Source organism: Hemitrygon akajei, chromosome 14, assembly GCF_048418815.1.
Source record: "Hemitrygon akajei chromosome 14, sHemAka1.3, whole genome shotgun sequence".
NCBI classification, from domain to species: domain Eukaryota; kingdom Metazoa; phylum Chordata; class Chondrichthyes; order Myliobatiformes; family Dasyatidae; genus Hemitrygon; species Hemitrygon akajei.
In genome coordinates, this window is record NC_133137.1 from 80,199,356 (window position 1) to 80,221,180 (window position 21,825).

Below are 21,825 nucleotides of genomic sequence, written 5' to 3' on the forward strand. Positions count from 1 at the left end.
ATTGTTGTTACAGGTAATAACAGCACAGGTGGTAGGTAGAGTCCTACTACACAGAAATGTGCCTTTCGACCCAACTAAACTATGCTAACCAAGATTCCCATTACGCTGGTCTCATTTGCTAACATTTGACCAATATTCCTCTAAATCAGGGGCTCCCAACCATTTTTTATGCCATGGATCTCTACCGTTAACCAAGGGGACTGTGGACCCCAGATTGGGAACCTCAGCTCCAAACCTTTCCTATCCTTGTACCCGTCCAATTACCTTTTAAATGTTGTTAGTGTACAGTACTTAGGCATGTATGTATAGCTAGGCTGCCTAATACTCCTAAGATCACTCTTCAAACTCCTATACCCCGTGTCTCAGCAAATTCATCATTAAGCTCCTCTACACCCTTTCCAGCTGCATGAGCTCTTTCCTACAGTAGGGTGACCAAAACTGAACACAGTACACTAAATGCAGCCTCACCAACACCTTGTACAACTGCAACACAACATCGCAACTTCCACACTTATTACCCAGTGTGCCAAGAATCTTCTTCACCACTCTGTCTGCCTGTGATGTCCCTTTCAGGGGTCCTGTTGAGAATGAAGCAGGTTCCAATGAACGGCAAAGACATCTTGGCAGAGCAGATTTGCCAAATGTATTTCAACTTGGATCAGTGTGAGGTGATGCAGTCAAACCAGGATCATCCAGAATAGGACTTCAGCATTCGCCCAGGATGGGACTTCAATATTCACACACGACAGGACTTGAAAATTCATCAGTGTCCTGACATTCAGGGCACTGATGAATGTTGTAGCACAGACGGACCTTTAAGTACAGGTGCACAGTTCACTGTGAGTGTTTGCACAAGTGGACAGGATGGTGAAGAAGTCAAAGGTTCTAGGTGAGAGAGAAAAGCTTAAAGAGGAACATGAAAGGCAACTTTAATTCCACAAAGGGAGGTATCTGTGTGGAATGAGCTGAGTGGAAGTGGTTGAGGCAGGTACAAAAGCAGCTTTAAAAGGCAGTTGGATAGGTATGTGGATTGGAAAGGTTTAGAAGACTATGGGTCAGATGATAGTGGAGATAGAGGCAGATGCATTAGGGATATTTAATTGACTCTTAGATAGGCACAAGGATGATGGAAAAATGAAGAACTATTATATATAGGAGAGAAGAGTTAGATTGATCTTAGAGTAAGTTAAAGGGTTGGCACAACATCGTGGTCTGAAGGGTCTATGCTGTTCTATGAAGTCAGTATATGTGTGTGTAGTTGTTTCAGTGTTGTAGCAAGGAAGATAAATGAAGCAATACATCATTGCAGGTACTTCTGAGTGGGAGGAGTGGTTGGATGGGAGCAGTTGGGGAGAAGATATCTCTGAGTAAATGGGGTGTTTGTTTGGATGGGAGCAGTTGGAGAGAAGTTATCTCTGAGTGGGAGGACTGGTTGGATAGGAGCAGTTGGAGAGAAGATTCGTCTTCATTCCTCTGGAGTTTGGCAAATGGGACTAGCTGGGATGAGGCATCAAGATCAACATAGAGCAGATGAGCTGAAAGGGCCTTTTTCTGTCCTGCATAACTCTATGAATGTTCTGCATTAATAATCTTGATTGTAAATCAATTTGTAACTTCTGACATTTAACAGACCAATCAATGGACATGATATGATTCCCAAACACCCCTTTCTTCTCTCATTTTCCAGCTTTCTCCTGTGCATCCGGGGAGTACTTGGATCTGTCGAGCCAGACCTGCAAAAAATGTTCTGCAGGCACTTACTCCCTGGGCAGTGGCATCAGGTTCGACGAGTGGGACAACCTACCACTGGGCTTTTCCACAGTGGCTACGTTCGTGGACGATAGGGACAGCACCACCAGCAATGGAGTCAACTGTAGCTTGTAAGTAAGTGGTGATGGGGAATTGGATCAGCTCTTCTGTTGTCTCAGTGTAGAGGGCTACGAACCAAGAGCTGGTAAACTTGAGTGGAGAGCCAGCACCCCTTTCCCAGAATGGAAATGGCCAATGCAAAGGGGGCATATTTTAAGGTGATTGGAGGCCAGTATAGGGGGGATGTCAGAGGTAGATTTTTTTTACACAGATAGTGATGAGTGTATGGAACACCCTTGCCAAGGCTGGTGGTAGAGGCTGACACATTAGGGACTTTTAAGAGATCTGGCCTCCTCGTCTGTCATTTCCGAGGTAATTTCCGCCAGTTCATCCAGTGTCAGCCTGGGTGTGTCCCACTGTGGGAAGCCTGTCTTCCAAAGTGGGGGCTAACTTGCTGCATTTACACAGCAGCTCAGAGAGTGGTGAGGTGTGTTTTCTCTGTCTTGGCTTTTGTCTTTGGTGAGTGTTTGTGAATGACTTCACTCGCGCATACTGTAGGACTTTATTTATTTATTTTATTTAACACGCAGGGCGATAGTAGGTCCTACGAGCCCAATGATCCCATGCTGTTTAGTTACACCTACATGTCCAATTAAATTGCTATCTCATATGTCACAACAAATTTTACAACATATGCCGGTGATACTTAACCAGATTCTGGTTCCGTTTTTGGACTGTGGGATGGGGGAGGGGGAATGAGAGCACTTGAAGGAAGCCCATGTAGTTATGGGGAGATCGTACAAAGTTCTTACAGACAGCATTGGGATTATCCCGGGGTTGCTGGTGCTGTAATAGTGATACACTAACTGCTACAATACAGTGCTGTGCATTTGTTAAAGTTTAAAGTTATTTAACTGAACTTTAAAAAAAAATATTTATCAGCATTTGATAATCTGCATTCTGGTTTTCGTTTTTAGAATCTTTGATGTATTCATGTTGTGTGGAATGATTTGTCTGAAAGGGTGCTAACAAAAGTTTCTCACCGTCTCTCGGTCCGTGTGACAATGATAAACTGATACCATTATCACACAAAAAGAAAGAAATGTTTGCACTTAAAATCATTTAAAAATATTTGTTCAGATATTGTATTTGGCTGGGATGCTGAAATACATCCTAGGATATGCTGGCGTTGACCATTCATCAACGGAATTGGTTTAGGAAATTCACTGCACAACTCTAACTGAATCGAAGCTCGTACTTTATTGTCTCTGCACAAGCAACAACAAACTATGTTGACCCCAGGCCAACAACTTAAAACATAAATTCTACTGATCCCTCTTCTCCAATTTATAACACAGAAATAGTGGATCTCCCGTTGGCCAGGCAGTCAATCCTTCCTTCTCCCAGCCCCCGGCATGGAGCTTCTTCCTTGTGTTGGTCAGAATCCTGAGTTGTGCCTTTGCATTTGAAGCTCCCTATTTTAAACATTTCTTATCAAATGATGCACTTCATTCTTGTTGACTGACTTATAACATCTTCTTTTTGGCTCTGGTCTGAACCGACATCCATTTATTGCCCTCTTCCACAGGTGATAACTCATAATTTATGGTTCTTTGTTCTAAATCAGATACCAAGCTACTAACCAGCTCAAATCCCCCAGGACAGACACAGACACAGACCCACCATTCACAAACCTGCATGTTATATCATACCAAAGAACACCTCACAAATAACTTCTTCTTTAGAAATTATCCCTAGTCCAGCAGATTACCTGGAGCATCATTGTGTCTACTTTAAAACACTGATTCAACCAAGCAAAGCCAGTTCACAAAATGGAGGACACAGAGCAGCTTCACCTCCATTCCCTCAAACACATGATAAGAACAAAAACAATTGGTTTGTCTACTTCCACTGCCCTTGACCCATTTGACTTCAATGTTTTCTTCCATATTTAATTCATTCACGGTCAATACTGGGACACGGACACGGTCGATACACGGTCAATACATCAATCAGTGATGTAACCTGGGTTATCAGGTGTTTCTGGTCCTTCAACATCAGACACTGTCACCCAGCTAAGGTTGATCAGGCCTTGGTTTGTGTTCCAGCATTGGTCCACAGGTCACACCTCTTGATCGATAGCCACCTGGAGGCTTGCTCAGCAGCCTCTGTGACAGTCCTGAGGGCTCCTTTCTCTGCAGCCCCCGTAATGCCAAGGAGAGAGTAGGTTCTGCACAGTGAGCGGCCAGCAAAACCTCTACACCCCACATCTATAGGCTCACATTGTGCTCTCCACCCCTGCCTCAGGCACTGCTCTACCAGCTCCTGCGATTTGGCTTTCTTACGCTCGAACGCCTGCTCAATCCGGTCTTCCCAAAGCACTGTCATTTCTGCCATGACCACCTGGCTTCGAGGTTTCTGACAGAGTGACCGTGTCAAAGAAAAATGATTAAAAAAAACAAGGAATTCTCTGCAATTCTCTACCCCAGTGGGTGGTGGAAGCTGGATTATTATGGGAGTGGAAAGTACTGGATAGATCGGGGAACAGAAAGGGTCCAGGGGTGGGATATAGAACATTAAACATTACAGCAGGGTACAGGCCCTTCGGCCATGATGCTGTGCCCATATTTTACCCTACTCCAAGTTCAGTCTAACCCTTCCCCCTCACAAGGCCCTCTGTTTCTCTTTCATCTATCCACCTATATTAAGAAATGCGCATAATGTATCTGCCTCTAGGACCTCCTCTGGCAGAGTGTCCCACGCACTCACCACTCTGTAAATAAAACCTACTTCTGACATTCCCCTGTACATTCCTGCAATTACTTCAAAATTATTCCTGTTAGCTATTTCTGCCCTGGGAAGAAGGCACTGGCTGTCCAGTTTATCAAGCCAGCTTTCAGAATCGGAGCAGGTTTATAATCGCTGACATATGTTGTGCACTTTGTTGTTTTGTGGCAATGTACTCCGACCCTGTTTAACGCTGAGGATGCATTCCTTAGAGGTGGAGCGCTACGTAAGTCAGTGTTATGTGGGGTTGTTATAACTTTACGTAAATGGACATGTGTGGCTGATTAAAAAAAGATCAAACCTGAGATATATGTTATATTATTTAATGTATACACAGTGATTCTTGGAGTAACAAACACACAAATAGGCTTAACCTATACATCAGGGGAGCAGCAACACATCGTAGCAGCAATGGAGGGAAGTGGATGGTGGTCCCATCTTAGAGGAGGGGCCAAGCTGTCTGTCCTCCACTAAGTTTGGCTTCTTCTTCAAGTAGGTGTCGAGATTTGACTGCCTTTTCTTAAGTTTCCTCTCATGAAGCAGTTCTCGGTAGCAGGAAATCATGTGGAGAACACCAACGTCAACTTGACGGTCACCAGCTTCCAAACACTGTATCGCTTGCAGTTTCACATCCCTGCTAATGCTTTTCCTAGACACCTGAGATGTACTAGCCTCACAGGCTGTTTTCCAGAACATTATGGGTGGAAAAAAATATAATAGATTGGCGAGAATGTTTACGCACGTGGGGGTGGGGAGGGGAAGCAAAGCGTGAACTAATATGTGATTGGCTGTGAGTGGCTCAGAGCGTATGTAAGATGCTCTCATTGGCTGATTGAATGTTTATTGTAATGGTGGCTGCTCTTGAGAAGTTTTAAGTGTTGTTCAGAATGAATTTTTGACATTTTTAAAAATTTCAATAAAGAATTGAATAACTGTCTTGTAATGAATCAGCTCTATGTGGGGTAGTGTTATGCGTGGTCTGAGTCTATAAATAAAATATATTATAATACATAATATGTACTATAGATTATAACATGAAATATATACAGTATATATTATACATATAGGAAATGTATATGCATGGATCCCAATTAATTAGGACATATTGCGACCTTTATGTTTTCCCAATTAAGTGCTGCCTCAATTCGCCAAAGTTTCGTGGAAATAGTTAAAAAGGTATAAAAGAGAAAAACTACCATTTAATTGAGTAACAAATTATGTATTTAAATGAAATACAGAACAGACTAGAAAACTACTAATTCTACTACAGTGCTATAAGACTGTGTATTAGTTCCCTAAAGTAATCAATGGAGGAATGGTGTTCTTTTGATTGACTATAATTGAACAAAATCAGCGCTGGCACCTGCTGTAGGTAGTGGACCGCCTTCATACAATGCTTTTGACTATTGCATTCCTCCAAATCTTCACTTCCATTGTAACGTTCAAGATGATTGTTGGTACTTTCAAGTTCTTCATAGTTCCTAACTTGTTAGAGGAGTTGTTGTTTTTCCTTTCCGCTCCCTGTGGTACATCGGATGGCAGCCTTGCCATTTCTTTAGCATTTTTATTTGACTGCTTTTTACAAGGTTGAGTTGTTAGCTTGATGCTCAACCCAAATGGAAAGCGTGCAAGGAGCCGGCTGGATTTGAACCTGGGACCACTTACCTCGAAGTCCGGTGCAGATGCCATTACGCCACCGGTCGGCTGTGTTGAAGGAGTGAAATTGTTTAATTTCACTGAGACATGTTAAATAAGGTCCGGGGTTTCTGCTGGGTCCTAAAGACCACCGCACTGAGACAGGTTAAATAAGGTCCGGGGTTCCGCTGGGTCCTAAAGACCGCCGCACTGAGACAGGTTAAATAAGGTCCGGGGTTTCTGCTGGGTCCTAAAGACCGCCGCACTGAGACAGGTTAAATAAGGTCCAGGGTTTCTGCTGGGTCCTAAAGACCGCCGCACTGAGACAGGTTAAATAAGGTCCGGGGTTTCTGCTGGGTCCTAAAGACCGCCGCACTGAGACAGGTTAAATAAGGTCCGGGGTTTCTGCTGGGTCCTAAAGACCGCCGCACTGAGACAGGTTAAATAAGGTCCAGGGTTTCTGCTGGGTCCTAAAGACCGCCGCACTGAGACAGGTTAAATAAGGTCCGGGGTTTCTGCTGGGTCCTAAAGACCGCCGCACTGAGACAGGTTAAATAAGGTCCGGGGTTCCGCTGGGTCCGAAGGACCGCCGCACTGAGACAGGTTAAATAAGGTTCGGGGTTCCGCTGGGTCCGAAGGACCGCCACACTGAGACAGGTTAAATAAGGTCCGGGGTTCCGCTAGGTCCGAAAGACCACCGCACTGAGACAGGTTAAATAAGGTCTGGGGTTCCGCTGGGTCCTAAAGACCACCGCACTGAGACAGGTTAAATAAGGGACTTGACCATCTGCGTTTTTTGGTATCCGCAAGGGGTCCCGGAACCAATCCCTCGCGGATAAGGAGGGCCGACTGTAAACACACACAACTGATTCTAGTTAGAAACTGTTTGGCAACATTCTCCTGTCCTAAATAAAAGAAGGGAATCCTATCTAGTTTCCTAATGGGAGGCGAGGGTGGAGTGCTGTGGGAGGGTGTGGGACAGGTGACACAGAAGGAGTGCCAGGGGCAAGGGTGGAGAGTGCACAAATAAACTCACTGAGACACCAGGCAAGGTCATTAGATTCCAACCAAATGGTTTATCGATCTTTACAGAGTGTCTCTCTGGTGCTTCCCGCTCTCTCCCCTCTCCCTTCCCCTTTTCCCAACTGTGATACCCCTCTCCCTAACCCCCTTCCCACTCTCAGTCCACAATAGAGACCCATATCAGAATCAGGTTAATCATTGCTCACATATGTCTTGAAATTTGTTTTTTTTTGTGTCAGCAGTACAGTGCAATGCATAAAATTACTACAGTACTGTGCAATAGTATAATGCACCCTAGCTATATGTATGTGCCCAGGACTTCTGCACAGTACTGTGTATATATGTACATTGTAGAGTATAAATTAAGCACAGTTGATTCTGGTTCATTGATTAATTTATATTTTTATATAAAAGTAGTGCAAATAGAGAGCACAAGGTAGTGAGGTAGTGTCGATGAGTTCATTTCCTGTTCACAAATCTGGTGGCTCTCCAGTGAGTAAATCCCTAGCAGAGTTTGAGCACCATGTCGATCGGCCACGATCTTATTGAATGCTGGTGCTGGCTGGCAGGCAGGGGGCTGATGGCTTACTCCAATCTTCCTCTGTGGTTTTCTGGGGAGGATCTTTGAAAGGAGGTGACGGTTGATATTTAGGGTGTGAAGATGATAACTTTCAGAAGAAGCCAACGCTGGTTCTGTGACAGGTACTGAACCTGGGAGTGGTGGGTGGGAGGAGCATCGTCCTCCTGTGGTCAGAGTGTTATGTAGCTCCAGAATGAAAATGAAAAAGCAAGATTGTCTTGGCAGTAACTCAAACAAAGTGAATCCACTTTATACACAAGGAATGTAGCCTATCCCCATTGGTTAGACCTCCCTATTACCATCCTTGGAGGATGTATGTGACACAGATAGATGTTGGGAGCTTGTTGATAACAAGTATAAAAGTAAAGCAGCACGGGCTAGTTTATAATTTATATCAGCGTTTCTCCACTGGAGAAATAAACAGAACTCTTAAACACGAGAGATCCTGCAGATGCCTGAAATGCTGGAGGAACTCAGCACGTCAGGCCGCATCAGTGGAAAGGAATAATTAGTCGACGTTTCGCACCAAGATCCTTTGGGGGACTGGAAAGGGAAGGGGGAATAATCCAGAATAAGAAGTTGGGGAGGAGGGGAAGGCGGATAGCTCAATGGTGATGGGTGAAGCAGGGTTGGTTGGGTGGGGGGGGGGGGGGGAAATGAATGAAGTAAGGAGCTGGGTGGTCATGTGGTCAAAGAGTCAGAGGGCGGCAGAGATCACAGATAGGGTCTCACTGAGCTTTTAAGACTATTTTACTGGGCAATTAAGCAGCATTGAGAAATGTCCTCCATTGTGCTTGATGTCTTCGTTATCGCCACAAAATCTGCAGATGCTGGAAGTCAAGAGCAACACACAGAAAATGCCAGAGGAACTTAACGAGAAAATGGCGGCGCGACGGCAGCGCGCGCGGCCACTCCAGGAATGAATATCTGTTATCTGTAAGTAGGGGCCGTGCACAATCCTGATTTGATGGGGACGGACGTGAGAAGCACGGAGGAACATCTGGTGAAACTTCTGACATGCCTGTTTCGCTGCCGCTGCTACTGTGCAATCGAGAAATCTCCGGAGAGGAAGACCCCAAATCCTCGGCTTTGCCTGTTGCTTGGCGGCTGGGGCCGGGGTCGAAGCGCTCGACAGAGATGGTGCTCGGTGTCGGAGGGCTGGTCGGAGGCTCGAAGTTTTCGGACGGACCCAGAGTTGGCTGTGGTCGGATGCTTCCAGAGGCTGCATCGGGAAGCTTTGCGGCGCTGGAGGTTCATGGCAGGAAGAGTTCTTCTTCCTTCTACCGTCTACGTGAGATGATGGGCTGTCGAGGACTTTGAGACTTTCTTTTACCGTGTCCATGGTCTGCCCTTATCAAATTATGGCAATGATTTGCACTGTTGTAACTATATGTTATAATTATGTGGGTTTTGTCAGTTAGTCTTGGTCTGTCTCGTGTTTTTGTGATATCATACTGAGGAACATTGTATCATTTCTTAATGCATGCATTACTAAATGACAATAAACGAGGACTGAGTGTCCTCACAATCTAATCTAATCTAACAGGTCAGGCAGCATCTGTGGAGGCAAAGTTTCAGATTGAGACCCTGCATCAGGACTGGAAAGGGAGGTGGCAGAAGCCAGAATAAGAAGGTTGGGGGAGGAGGGAAAGGAAGGAGGACAGGGTGATGGGTGAAACCGAGAGGGGATGAAATAAAGAATTGGGAAGCTGATTGGTGAAAGAGATAAAGGGCTGGAGAAGTGGGAATCTGATAGGAGAGAATAGAAGACCATGGAAGGAAGGGAAGGGGGGGGGGCACCAGAGGGAGGTGATGGGCAGGTAAGAAGAAAAGGTGAGAAAGGGAAACGCGACTGAGGAGTGGTGATGGAGAGGTGGGGGGCAATTACTAGAAGTTCAAGAAATCCATTTTCATTCCCATATCCCTCCATGCCCTGACTATTCAAGAATCTATCAACTTCTGCCTTAAATATACATAAAGATGGCCTCCACAGCTCTCTGTGGCAAAGAATTCCACAGATTCACCACTCTCTAGTGAAAGAAATTCGTCCTCATTTCTGTTCTAAAAGGACACCACTGTATTCTGAGGCTGTACTCTCTGGTACATAGGAAGCATCCTCTCCACATCCACTCTATCAAGGACTTTCACCACTCAATAGTTTTCAATGAGGCCACCCCTCATTCTTCTGAATTCCAGTGAATACAGGCCCTAGTGAATAAAACGCTTTTCATCTGACAAGCCATTCAATCCTGGGAATAATTTTTGTGAACCTCCTTTGAACCCTCTCCAGTTTCAGCACATCCTTTCTAAGGTAAGGGGCCCAAACCTGCTCTCAGTACTCCACGTGAGGCCTCACCTGTGCTTTATAAAGCCTCAACGTTACATCTGTGCTTTTATATTCCAGTCCTCTTGAAATTAATGCTAACATTGCATTTGCCTTCCTCAGCACAGACTCAACCTGCAAGTTAACCTTTAGGGAATCCTGCACAAGGACTCACAAGTCCCTTTGCACCTCAGTTTTATGTTCTTTCTCTCCATGTAGAAAATAGTCAACCCTTTCATTTCTTCTACAAAAGTACATGATCATACACTTCCTGACACTGTATTCCATTGGCCATTTCTTTGCCCATTCTCCTAATCTGTCTAAGTCCTTCTGTAGCATCTCTACTTCCTCAAAACTACCTGCCCCTCCACCTCCTTCCTGTAGTACCGTGGGCTTGTAGCTTGTTAAGCAGCCTTGTGTGTGGCACCTTGTCAAAGGCCTTCTGAAAATCCAAGTACATAACATCAACTGATTTTCCTTTTTCTATCCTGCTTGTTATTTCTTCAAAATATTCCAACAGATTTGTCAGGGAAGATTTTCCCTTGAGGAAACTATGCTGAATAGGTCCTATTTCATCATGTGCCTCCAAGTACCCTATGACCTCATCCGTAATAATGGACTGCAACATCTTCCCAACCACTGAGGTCAGACTAACTGGCCTATAATTTCCTTTCTTCTGCCTCTCTTCCTTCTTGAAGAGTGGAGTGTCATTAGCGATTTTCCAGTCCTATGGAAGCATTCCAGAATTTAGTGATTCTTGAAAGATCCTTACTAATGCCCTCACAATCTCTTCAGCCACCTCTTTCAGAACCCTGGTGTGTAGACCATCTGGTCCAGGTGACTCATCTACCTTCAGACCTTTCCGTTTCCCAAGAACCTCCTCTCTAGGAACCTTCTCTCTATCATACTGAGGAACTATTCAATAGCTTTGTAACAGTTGGAAAGAAGCTGGCCCTGAACTTGGTGGTTTGTGCCTTCAGACTTCTGTATCTTTTGCTCGATGGGAGGGGGAGAAGTAATAATATCCAGGGGGGGAGGAATCTTTCATCATGCTCGCTGCTTCCTTGAGGTAGTGAGGAGTGTAGACAGAGACTGTGGAGGGGAAAAACACACACAAGATGTTGGAGGAACTCAGCAGGTCAGCAGGCATCTATGGAGAGGAACGTTTTGGACTGAGTCCCTTCATCAGGATTGGAAAGGAAGAGGCAAGATGTCAGAGTAGGTGGAGGGAGGGGAAGGAGTATAAGCTGGAAGGTGGTAGGTGAAGTGAGACAGTAAGAAGTGGGGAGGTTATAGGTGGGAAATGTGGGAGAGGCTCGTTTCTGTGAGGTGCTGAGCTCACTTGTAGAGCATCGGGGCAGTTGTCATACCAAGTTGTGATGCATCTGGAAAGGATGTTTTCTGTGGTGCATTGTTAAAAATTGGTAAGGGTCGACAGGGCTAAGTTTTCTTCTGCTGAGGAAGTAGAGTCGTGAGTGAGCTTTCCTGGTGTGATATCAACGTGATTGGATCAGGACAAACCCTTAGTGATTGGTGATGGTAGGTCCTAGGAACTCGAAGCTGTCAACCCTCTCAACCTCAGCAGATGCAGACAGGAGCATGTGCATCACCACGCCCCACCCCCACCTTCTCGAAGCCGATGACCTGCTCTTTCCTTCTGCAGACACTGAGGGAGAGACACTGTTTCTGACAATTTCTGCATATGATATGACTTGGAAGGATTCTCATTCCTGGTCCCTTTTGTAGGTCATCGTGGATTCCCCAAGGCAGTTACATCGCCTCTAACCGAGATGACTGCACAGTCTCTCTCATCTACTCAGTGCACCTGAAGAAGCCTGGGAGTGTTTCCTTTGACTATCAGTATGTGGACAACAGCATCTTCTTTGAGTTTTTTGTAAGTCCTGTTCCATTTAATACTTCTAGGTTACATCTGGAAATTAGGTTGTAAACAGTGAGTGAATTCATTCCACCTAGCAATTTCCTACACACTGGCCATGATAGCTTCTCACCACTACTTCACTGGGGGCAAAATGCTTTGGAATTCCAAGGCTGAGTAAGGTGATATACGAATACGTGTTTCCTTTCTGGCCCACTCCCCCTCCCCCTCGCACCCTCCCAATCTCACTTTGTCTCCTCATCTTCCTTTGTCTCTCTCCCTATTCTGTGCTCTCTCTGTGCATTTCTCCCTGTCAGTCAGTCAGTCTCTGTCTCTCTCTCTCTCCATCTCCATCTCCCTCTCCCCTCCCCCTCCCCCTCTCTCCCCCTCCCTCTCTCCCCTCCCCTCCCCCCCTCCCTCTCTCCCCTCCCCTCCCCTCCCTCTCTCCCCTCCCTCTCTCCCCTCCTTCTCTCCCCTCCTTCTCTCCCCCTCTCTCCCCTCCCTCTCTCCCCTCCCTCTCTCCCCTCCCTCTCTCCCCTCCCTCTCTCCCCTCCCTCTCTCCCCTCCCTCTCTCCCCTCCTTCTCTCCCCTCTCTCCCCTCTCCCTCCCCCTCTCCCTCTCTCCCCTCTCTCCCCTCTACCTCCCCCCCCACCCAGTAAAGAAACTGCAGATGTTGGAAATCTGAAGTAAAATCAGAGTCTGGTGTAGACGCTTTCCAGGTCTGGCGATCATTTCAACATGTTCTGTTCTCAGCAACAAACACAAAATGCTGGAGGTTCTTCAGATGCTGGAAGTGTAGAGTAACACACAAAATGCTGGAGGAGCTCAGCAGGTCAGGAGGTATCTAAGGAGAGAAATAAACAGTCGACGTTTCAGGCCGATACCCTCCTGCTGAGTTCCTCCAGCAACTTGTGTGTGCTGCTCTAATTTCCAGCGTCTGCAGAGTCTCCTGAGTTTGTGTTCTGTTCGTAGTCATTTTTCCTGACCGATATTTTTATCTGATGGTGAAAAGCAATTGATGGAATATTTATTGCTCAGTGATCTTTATTACAAACTTTTGGTTGGCAGGTTCAGAACGATCAATGCCAAGACACGGACTCCACTGAACAGAAGTGGATGCATTTAACTGACAGGGATGAATGGAGGAGGCACTCGGTGAGTCACCACTGGCACAGACTGTTCGGAGGGCGAATCACAGCAAAGAATGTTCACAATGCCACAGTACTAACCTGAATCCGTATGTCTTCGGAAGTAGGGGCGATCCAGAGAACCCAGAGGGAACCGTCGTGGTCCTGGGGGGAACGCACAAACTCCGCTCAGACAGCGTCATGTGGACTCTGATATATTTTATCCAAGATTCTTTCGGAAGTCAGAAAGAGGCACAAAACTTCTTGCCTCCCTGTCATTTTATGAAGCACTAATAAAAGAAAGAAAGTTGAAAACCGGCAGTAACAGGGGCAGAGGCTAGTGAGTGAAGCGAGAGAGAAGCAAGGAGCTGACAGAGCCTCGCGTTAAGCTCTTTTTGTACCCCCAAAGATAAGGAACATTTCATTCAAATCTGTAGATAAGAGTCAACCAATCAGATAGCCCCTATACAAATAATGCAACACCGGAGAAACTTCCAGAGCTTTCCAGAATGATACAAATGTAATCAGTAGGAGAAATGCAGAACATTTATATATGTATCCTGCGACCACTGGGAAACATACTAAACAGTTACATGTATGGAAGTAGATATAAAAAATGCTGGCAGGCATAAATAGTTAAACTGCAAAGATACGACAATTAAACAGTTAATCCAACAGATGAGAATTGAATCCCAATCTTACAGCTGGTGCTGTGATAGCATTATGCTAACTCCTACGTTACTACACCACCCCGTTTTGTGTCCATCGTGCTGGAATTGTTTCGATCTGGAATGTGTGAAATGCCGTAGCAGTGAGGGGAGGAATATGAAGAGATCTGGTGGTGATACTCTGGGAGAATAACCACTTTAATATCTTTTCCTGGAAGTTTTAACAGGGTGAATCTTTGTTGATGTTTTAAGGGGGGCACTGTGGCCGAGCCACTGACTTACACCACCAGTAATGCAGCTTCGATCCTGACCCTTGGTGTAGGCCATTGAACTAGCACATTCTCTTTGTGACCACCAACTCAAGGATGGCTATTTCATTGTCATAACACTTTTGAATGGTCTGCTAGATTTAGATATTTCAGATTGATTGATTTATCTATCTATCTATCTATTTATCATGTGTACATCAAAACCTACAGGGCGGTGCGGTAGTGTAGTGGCTAGCACAACGCTTTACAGTACCATCGACCCGGGTTCAATTCTCACTGCTGTCTGTAAGGAGTTTGCATGTTCTCCCTGTGACCATGTGGAATTCTTCCAGGTGATCCTGTTTCCCTCTCCCCACAGTCCAAAGACATACCCGTTACTAGGTTAATTGGTCGTAGTTAATTGTCCTGTGATTAGGCTAGGATTAAATTGGGGTTTGCTGGGCCTTGCAGCTCAAAGGGCCATTCCACGCTATATCTCAATAAATAAACAACAGCCAAGAATGTGCTGGAAGAGCCACAACTGATACCACACTAGTACAATGAGATCGACTCTCGTCCTCACAGTCTGTCTCATTATAACCTTCCACCTTATTGTCTCCCTGCACGGCACTTTCTCTGTAACTGTAACACCTCATTCTGCATTCTGTTATTGTTTCCCCTCATTCTATCTTAACGAACTGAGGTAATGAAATGATCTGTCCTGACGGCGTGTAAAACAAAGTTTTTCACTGTACCTCGGTACATGTGACAATAATAAACTGATTTACCATGTGATTCAGAATCGGTTTATTATCACTGAGATTTGTTGAGAAATATGTTGTTCTGTGGCAGCAGTACGGTGCAAGGCATAAACTTTCTGTAAGTTACAATAAAGATAAACAGTGCACTAGAGGAATTTAGATTTAGTGTTCATCGGTTCATGGACTGTTCAAAATCTAATGATGGAAGGGAAGCAACTGTTCCTAAATTGTTGAGTTGTGGGTCTTGAGGCTCCTGTACCTCCTTGATGGTAGTATCAAAGAGATGGCATGTCCCGGATGGTGAGGGTCCTTAGAGGTAGATGTCACCTTTTGAAGCTGTCCTTGATGCTGGGGGTGGGGGGGGGGGGGGGAGTTGAGTCCGTGACAGACTGTAACGATTTTCACTTTTAAACAGCCAACCTCACTACCCGCTCTCCTCAGTGACCTGTTGATGTTCAAGTGTGTCGAGTATTGGGGGTGGGTACTGAAAACCGTATCGTTGCCTCAGTGGTCGACCTGAAGCTGTTGCGGAACCCTCGCTGAATGGAACCGGGGTCCTTACTGGATTTAACTCCTGATGTTGGTACTTGTACAGGTGGATTTGAAAACAGGCACAAACGTTCTGTACTGGCGAACAACAGGAATCCTTGTGGGTGAAAAATTGGCCAAGCAAGTTCTTGTCAAGGACATCTACATTGAAGGTATGACGTCGAGCATATCCCTGCTGACTAGTTTTGTGGTTGTAGCCAGCCTGTTATACTCCCTCGTTATCCTGTCCTGTTCCCAGTGACCGTGCCTCTGTGTGAATATTCCAAAGGCTCTCCTTCGCCTTGTTGAAAAAACTCGTCTCCTCTGTCCTGTACCTGACCCCTGGTTCTAAGTGATTTCCCTTGGGCAGCAGGTAATTAGTTAAGTGTGCAGGATAAATGACTGGAATGCAGAGCACTACAGCATGTGATCAGTCCCTTCAGCCCACCTTGTCTATGCTAACCCTGAGGCCAATCTAAACCAATCTCAGAGGCACAATAGACTGGAGCAACACACAGAAGACTGGTAGAAGTCAGCGGGCCAGACAGCATCTAAGGGTAAAGGTTAGCATTACTTGTCACATACAGTGAAGTATGTAATTGATGCCAGTGGCCCATAGAGTTCGAGGATGTGCTGGGCCAGCCCGCAAGTGTCTCCATGCTTCTGGTGCCAACGTAGGGTGCCCACAATTTACTAGCCCTGGAATGTGGGTGGAAACAGAGCTTCTGGAGGTCACAGGTAGAGCACACAGACTCTTCACAGAGAGCAGCGGGGATTGAATCTGGTTCATTGGTGCAGTAAACTGTTAGGCTAACGGCTACACGACTGTGCTGCCCTCTACATATCCGTGCCACTCTCTATGCTACTGTGTCACCCTCTACATTACCGCACCATCTTCTATCTTCGGAGGCAAATGGACCATCGATATTTCAGGTCGAGACCTTCATCTAAACTATTCCAGTCTCCTAAAATGCAACACCTCATTCTTGTCCAGGTAACCTTCCACTTGCTACTTCCCCGTCCATATTTCTAACTGTTCTGCATCCTGTTGAACTCTTTGACAACCTTGCATCACCACCCACAGCTTCATGACCTTCTGTGTCAACTGCAGACTTACTAACCGGAACACACAGGGTTTCATCCAGGCAGGAGGCCTGTGAGACCGCAGAGGTTGGAATCTGGGGCAACAAGTGCTCTGTGGGAGGAACTCAGCAGGTCGAGCAGCATCTGTGGAGGGAAATGGACGGCAGCATCTCCCTCTTTCTCTGCCTCCATCTGCCTATCATCCCTCCCCCTCGCCTGGGATCCACCCATCACCTCCTGCCTCCATCACTCTTCCCATTCCCTCGTCCTCCATCTACCTATCATCCTTCCCCTCATCTGAATCCAATCACCTCCCACCCTCTGTCACTATTCCCACTCCCCTCATCCATCTGCCTACACTCCTCCCCCTCATCTGAATCCAATCACCTCCCACCCTCTGTCACTATTCCCACTCCCCTCATCCATCTGCCCACCACACCTGCTCTCCCGGATTCTATCAGCTCTTGATAGAATCCTTCCCTCTATCTCTTTATAGCAGTTATCTCCCCTTTACTTTTCCTGTATCTCTGCCTGAAAAGTCGACTGTCCATCTCCCTCTACAGATACTTCTTGATCTGCTGTCTTCCTCCAGCTTTTTGTGTTAAGAATCTGAATCAGGTGTATGTAATGAAATTTGTTGTTTTGCGGCCATAGTACATTGCAAAATCAATAAATTGCGATTATAAATAAACAAACAAATATATATGGCAAGAGGAGAAGAAGCTGTTCCTGAATCATTAAGTGGGTGTCTTCAGGCTCCTGTACCTCCTCCCTGATGGTAGCAACGAGTAGAGGAGATGTCCTGCGAGATGGGGATTCTTTATGATGGGTGCCGCCTTTTTAAGGCATCACTCCTTGAAGATCTGGATGCTGAGGAGTCGAGTGCCCATGATGGAGCTGACTGAGCTCACAACTTTCTGCAGCTTTTTCTGATCCTGTGCCGTAGTCCATCCCCTCCCAATACCAGGTGGTGATGCAGCCAGTTAAAAAGCTCTCCTTGCTACATCTAGAGAAACTTGTGAGTGGTTCTGCAACTGAATCCTTGGCTTCCTCACTGGGAGGTCACAGTGAGGCATAAAACTGTTCAGTGATTGATTTATTAAATGATAAACAAGCAAAGAAGAAATGCTGAGAGGACAAAGACCAGGTTATAAATGGTCATCTCACACTCAGATGAGAGAGAACAATATTCACGGTGATAACAATTAACTTATTAAGTAGCCAGATTCTAATACTGAACACTAAAAAGTTTCTAGGAAAATACAACATCAGCTGTAACATAATTACTGGAAAATTTACTGAACAATTATATAAGTAACATAAGAAATGTAAGAAAAACGTAAGAAATATAAACTACGAGAAAAATAATATTTCTACACCCTAATCCAACAGTGTGTTGGTATGTTTTTATACTGACCATTTTGCAAGAATTATGGATCACAGAGAACCCATTACTGATCCTGTCTGTTTTGAGCAGGCGTTGCCTACACTTCGGAGTGTTTCCCGTGCAAACCTGGGACTTACAGCAATGCACCTGGCTTGTCTGTCTGCCAGCCTTGCCCTAGAAACACCTTCTCGGAGAGGGGAGCGAGCGCCTGCCAGAAATGCAATGAGGCACTGCAGTTTTCAGGTGAGCTTGCTTCAGATCTCTTGTGATTACATGTACTGTATGAATTTTTTAAATTTTGGAGTTTTATCAAATTTATTTCTGCCTGTTTACTGATTACAAGCAGGAGTTGTGTGGATGGAGTTTGTCCCACAGCGCCATCTGCTGGCAAGGGCATGAACTTTCAGACCAAACTTTTACTAAACCTCCAATCAGAATCAGGTTTATTATCACCGAGTTATATCATGTGATAGTTGTTATTTAGTGGCAGCACTACGGTGCAAACATGTAAAAAGTACTAAAAATTACAAAACTAATTAAATAGTGCAAGAATATAAAGTATAATGGGGTAGTGTTGATGGACCTTTCAGAAACCTTTTTGCACGGAGGAGAAAGCTGTTTCTGAGTCACTGAGTGAGGGTCTTTCAAGTTCAAGTTTAATTGTCGTTCAACCTGTATAGAGCTAAATGAAACAGCGTTCCTGTGGGAGAAAGGTGCAAAACACAGTGTATACAGTTGCAAAAAATGTTATTAGCACGAGGTCCCTGAGTAGCATTAATGGTGAGTGGGATGTTGGCCTGGAGCCATGTTTCTGCAAGAACAAGCACACAACAGTTCCTCATCTCGCGATGGGTCAGCCTCAGACAACGGGAGTCTAACTTGACTTCCCAGGAGAGCAGTGGTGACGGGAGAGCCAGCCCCCAACCCATCATGCTTTTCAGTGCACCCCAGCGCCTCTGTTTTCTCCCTCACGGTCTCCAGTGCTTCCTCCCGTACGCGGCTGAAACTGGTGACCCCGCGGCAAGAGGGCCTGGTTTGCTCTTCCTCCGTCGCTCCTTACCAATGGGCCTCTGCCAGAAGCGTCAACTGTTCATTCATTTCCACAGATGCTGCAGAGTTCGTCCAGCATTTTATGAGAATCATTCTGGATTTTTCACTCTGAAGAATCTCTTCAGTCTAGTTCAGTAATCTGTTAAACCTACACTGTACAGCTACCACAAAGCAACACATTTCATGATGAATGCCAGTGACAATAAACCTGATTCTGATTCTAACGATAACTCTGAAGAAAATATTTCTTCTGTTTCCTGCTCGTCACCTTACTTTGTTGTTGTATCTTCTTGTTCCCTTACAGAGGAAGGTTCAAGTAAATGCCAGGACCGCCCACCCTGTTCAAAGAAAGACTTCTTTCAAATCCACACTCAATGTGACAGTGAGAGAAAGGTAGAAACACTTTGTGTTGCCAGCACTGTAAATTTCTGGAATGTGTATGCCTTTCTTTCTTGAAACCCGAAATTTCTTTTAGCAATTACGTAGTCAAATAACTATGGGTGATGCCAATTCTGGTGGAATGACATTGACCTGAAATGTTAACCGTTTTCCTCCCTCCCCAGATGCTGCCTGACCTGCTGAGTGTTTCCTTTGTTCCCCTTTGACTAAATTGCAGAACCTACGTTGTGTTTCATAATGCTTCAAACTTATTGAATAGGCACCATGGCAATGCAGCGGTTAGCCATTGCAGCTTGGAGCATTGGGGTTCGGAGTTCAGTTCTGGCGTCCTCTGTAAGGAGTTTGTAGGTTCTTCTTGTGACTGTGTGGGTTTCCTCCAGGTGTCCTAGTTTCCTCCCACAGTTGAAAGATGTACTAGTTAGTAGGTTAATTGGTCATTGTAAATTGTCCTGTGATTAGTCTAGGGTTAAATTGCTGGGTTGCTGGGCTGTGTGGCTTGTTGGCCGGGAAGGGCCTGTTCCACACTGGGATTCTAAATGTAAAGCTTTTAAAACCCTAAATGTAGAAGCTGGACTCCTTTTGTATTGTGCAATATGTGGACAGTAGATTACTAAGCAGGAACATCAGCATTCCTTTGTGGCTTTTCTGCACAAGTGCACTGATGCACATGTCCAGCTCTTCTCCATAGCTTGCTGAAAATGTTTGAGAGTTTTGTTTAGGGATGGCGGGATACTGAACGTTGAAGTGAAGGTGTTAATGTGCAAGGACACAGAAGCTAATGCGTGTAGGGTGATAATTGTTCCTGAACCAGCGTGGATAACTTCACTCTCTTCAACGCTGATCACCGAACACAACCTATCAACTCACTTTCAAGAACTCTACAACATATTAATATTTATCTATTTATTATAATTAGTTTTATTTTTGTATTTGCACAATTTGTCTTCTTTTGCCCATTGATTGTCAGTCTTTGTGTCTACTCATTGACTGTACTGTGTTTCTTTGTCCTACAGTGATTCTCAGGGCAATATGTCTTAATATATACACGTTAATAATAAATTTGCTTTGAACTTTGAAAAGCTTGTGTTTGCGTGGCATCATACAGATCATAAATACACTGAGACACTACAAGTAGGGAAATAAAACAGAATGCAGAATATAGTAATGATGTCCATTTCTCTAACTTCCAGTAACTCCCTAACTCCACCCCCCCCCCCCCCCCCCCCCATATTTTTCCATTTCTCTCTCTGGCTGTCCTCTTACTCCCTTTCCTCTTCACCTGCCCATCACCTCTCTCTGCTGCTTCACCTAGTTCATAGTTCAATTGTCTTTCAACCACACATGAATGCAGCCAAATGAAGCAGTGATACTCTGGGGCAAAGGTGCAAAACACAGTGCCGACAGTCACACACAGCACAGACCATGCATAAGATAGCAAGCACAGATAAGACATCAGTAAAATATAATCTGCGTGCGCAAAGTGATCTGAAATATCGACACTTTTTCTCTGAATAACCTGCTGGGTTTTCCAATATTTTCTGTTTTATTTTGGATTTGCGGTTTTGGTTTCCAGCTCTTACAGCTGTGCGGGTGGAGTAACGTACAAGGATGTTTTACCCTGGAAATGACATTCCGTGACTGTTTTGCAGACCCAGGTGATGTACAAGTGGATATCTCCGAAGCTTTGCAGAGACGACATCCCCAAAGCGATGAAACTCCCTCCTTCTGGACAGAAGCAGCCTTGCCCACCGTGTAACCCTGGCTTTTACAACAACGACACCTCGAGCTGCGCCCCCTGCCCCTCGGCCACCTACTCGGACGGGATGAATCGTGAGTGTACTTTGGCTTTTAATGCTTTCCGCAGCCTAGCGGTTAGCATGTGCTTCACAGTGCCGACTGTAAGATCAGGCTTCAATTCCCGCCGTTGCCCGTGAGGACTTTGTTCCTTCTCCCCAGGACCACGTGGGTTTCCTCCAGGTGCGCTGGCTTCCTCCCACAGTCCAACGATGTGCGGGTTAGGATTAGCGAGTTGTAGACGTGCTGCACTGGCGCTGGAAGTGTGGCAACTCTTGCAGTCGGCCGCTCGCATAATCCTCGCCGATGGTGCATTTCACTGTATCTTTTGATGCAGGTTAGTCCTTAAAAGACCTTTAATCATTGTAGTTCTGTAGGGGCAATGGTCCTTGCAGCTTCAACGACTCTTGAGGTGCTCACCCCGTATAGGACGACTGTGGAGAAACAGAGGGGTCTGGGGTCACGCCCGCAGATCCGTCAAAGCTGCTGAGCAAGTTGATAGGGTGGTAAAGAGGATGTATGGTGCGTTGGCCTTCGTTAGTTGGGGACTGAGTTCAAGAGTTGCAGATCAATAAAACTCCGGTTAGACCACACCTGGAATATTGCGTTTAGTTCTGGTTCTTCATTACAAGAAGATTGTGGATGCTTTGGAAGGGTGCAGTGGAGATTTACCAGGATGCTGCCTGGACTAGAGAGCATGTCTTATGAGGATGGGTTGAGTGAGTTGGGGCTTTTCTCTTCGGAGTG

The 21,825-nt window shown here is 45.5% G+C and overlaps 1 protein-coding gene across 1 annotated transcript in view; it reads left to right on the forward strand.

Annotated features, from left to right (window-relative positions):
• The window catches only part of elapor2b (endosome-lysosome associated apoptosis and autophagy regulator family member 2b), a 125,136-nt gene that overhangs the window by 49,626 nt on the left and 53,685 nt on the right, over nucleotides 1-21,825 (forward strand). Inside the window, exons 3-9 of the mRNA XM_073066454.1 lie at nucleotides 1,688-1,880; nucleotides 11,904-12,051; nucleotides 13,102-13,188; nucleotides 15,433-15,538; nucleotides 17,926-18,078; nucleotides 19,190-19,278; nucleotides 20,934-21,114. Of these exons, the coding sequence (XP_072922555.1) occupies nucleotides 1,688-1,880; nucleotides 11,904-12,051; nucleotides 13,102-13,188; nucleotides 15,433-15,538; nucleotides 17,926-18,078; nucleotides 19,190-19,278; nucleotides 20,934-21,114 (957 nt within the window). The remainder of the gene's footprint in view (nucleotides 1-1,687; nucleotides 1,881-11,903; nucleotides 12,052-13,101; nucleotides 13,189-15,432; nucleotides 15,539-17,925; nucleotides 18,079-19,189; nucleotides 19,279-20,933; nucleotides 21,115-21,825) is intronic.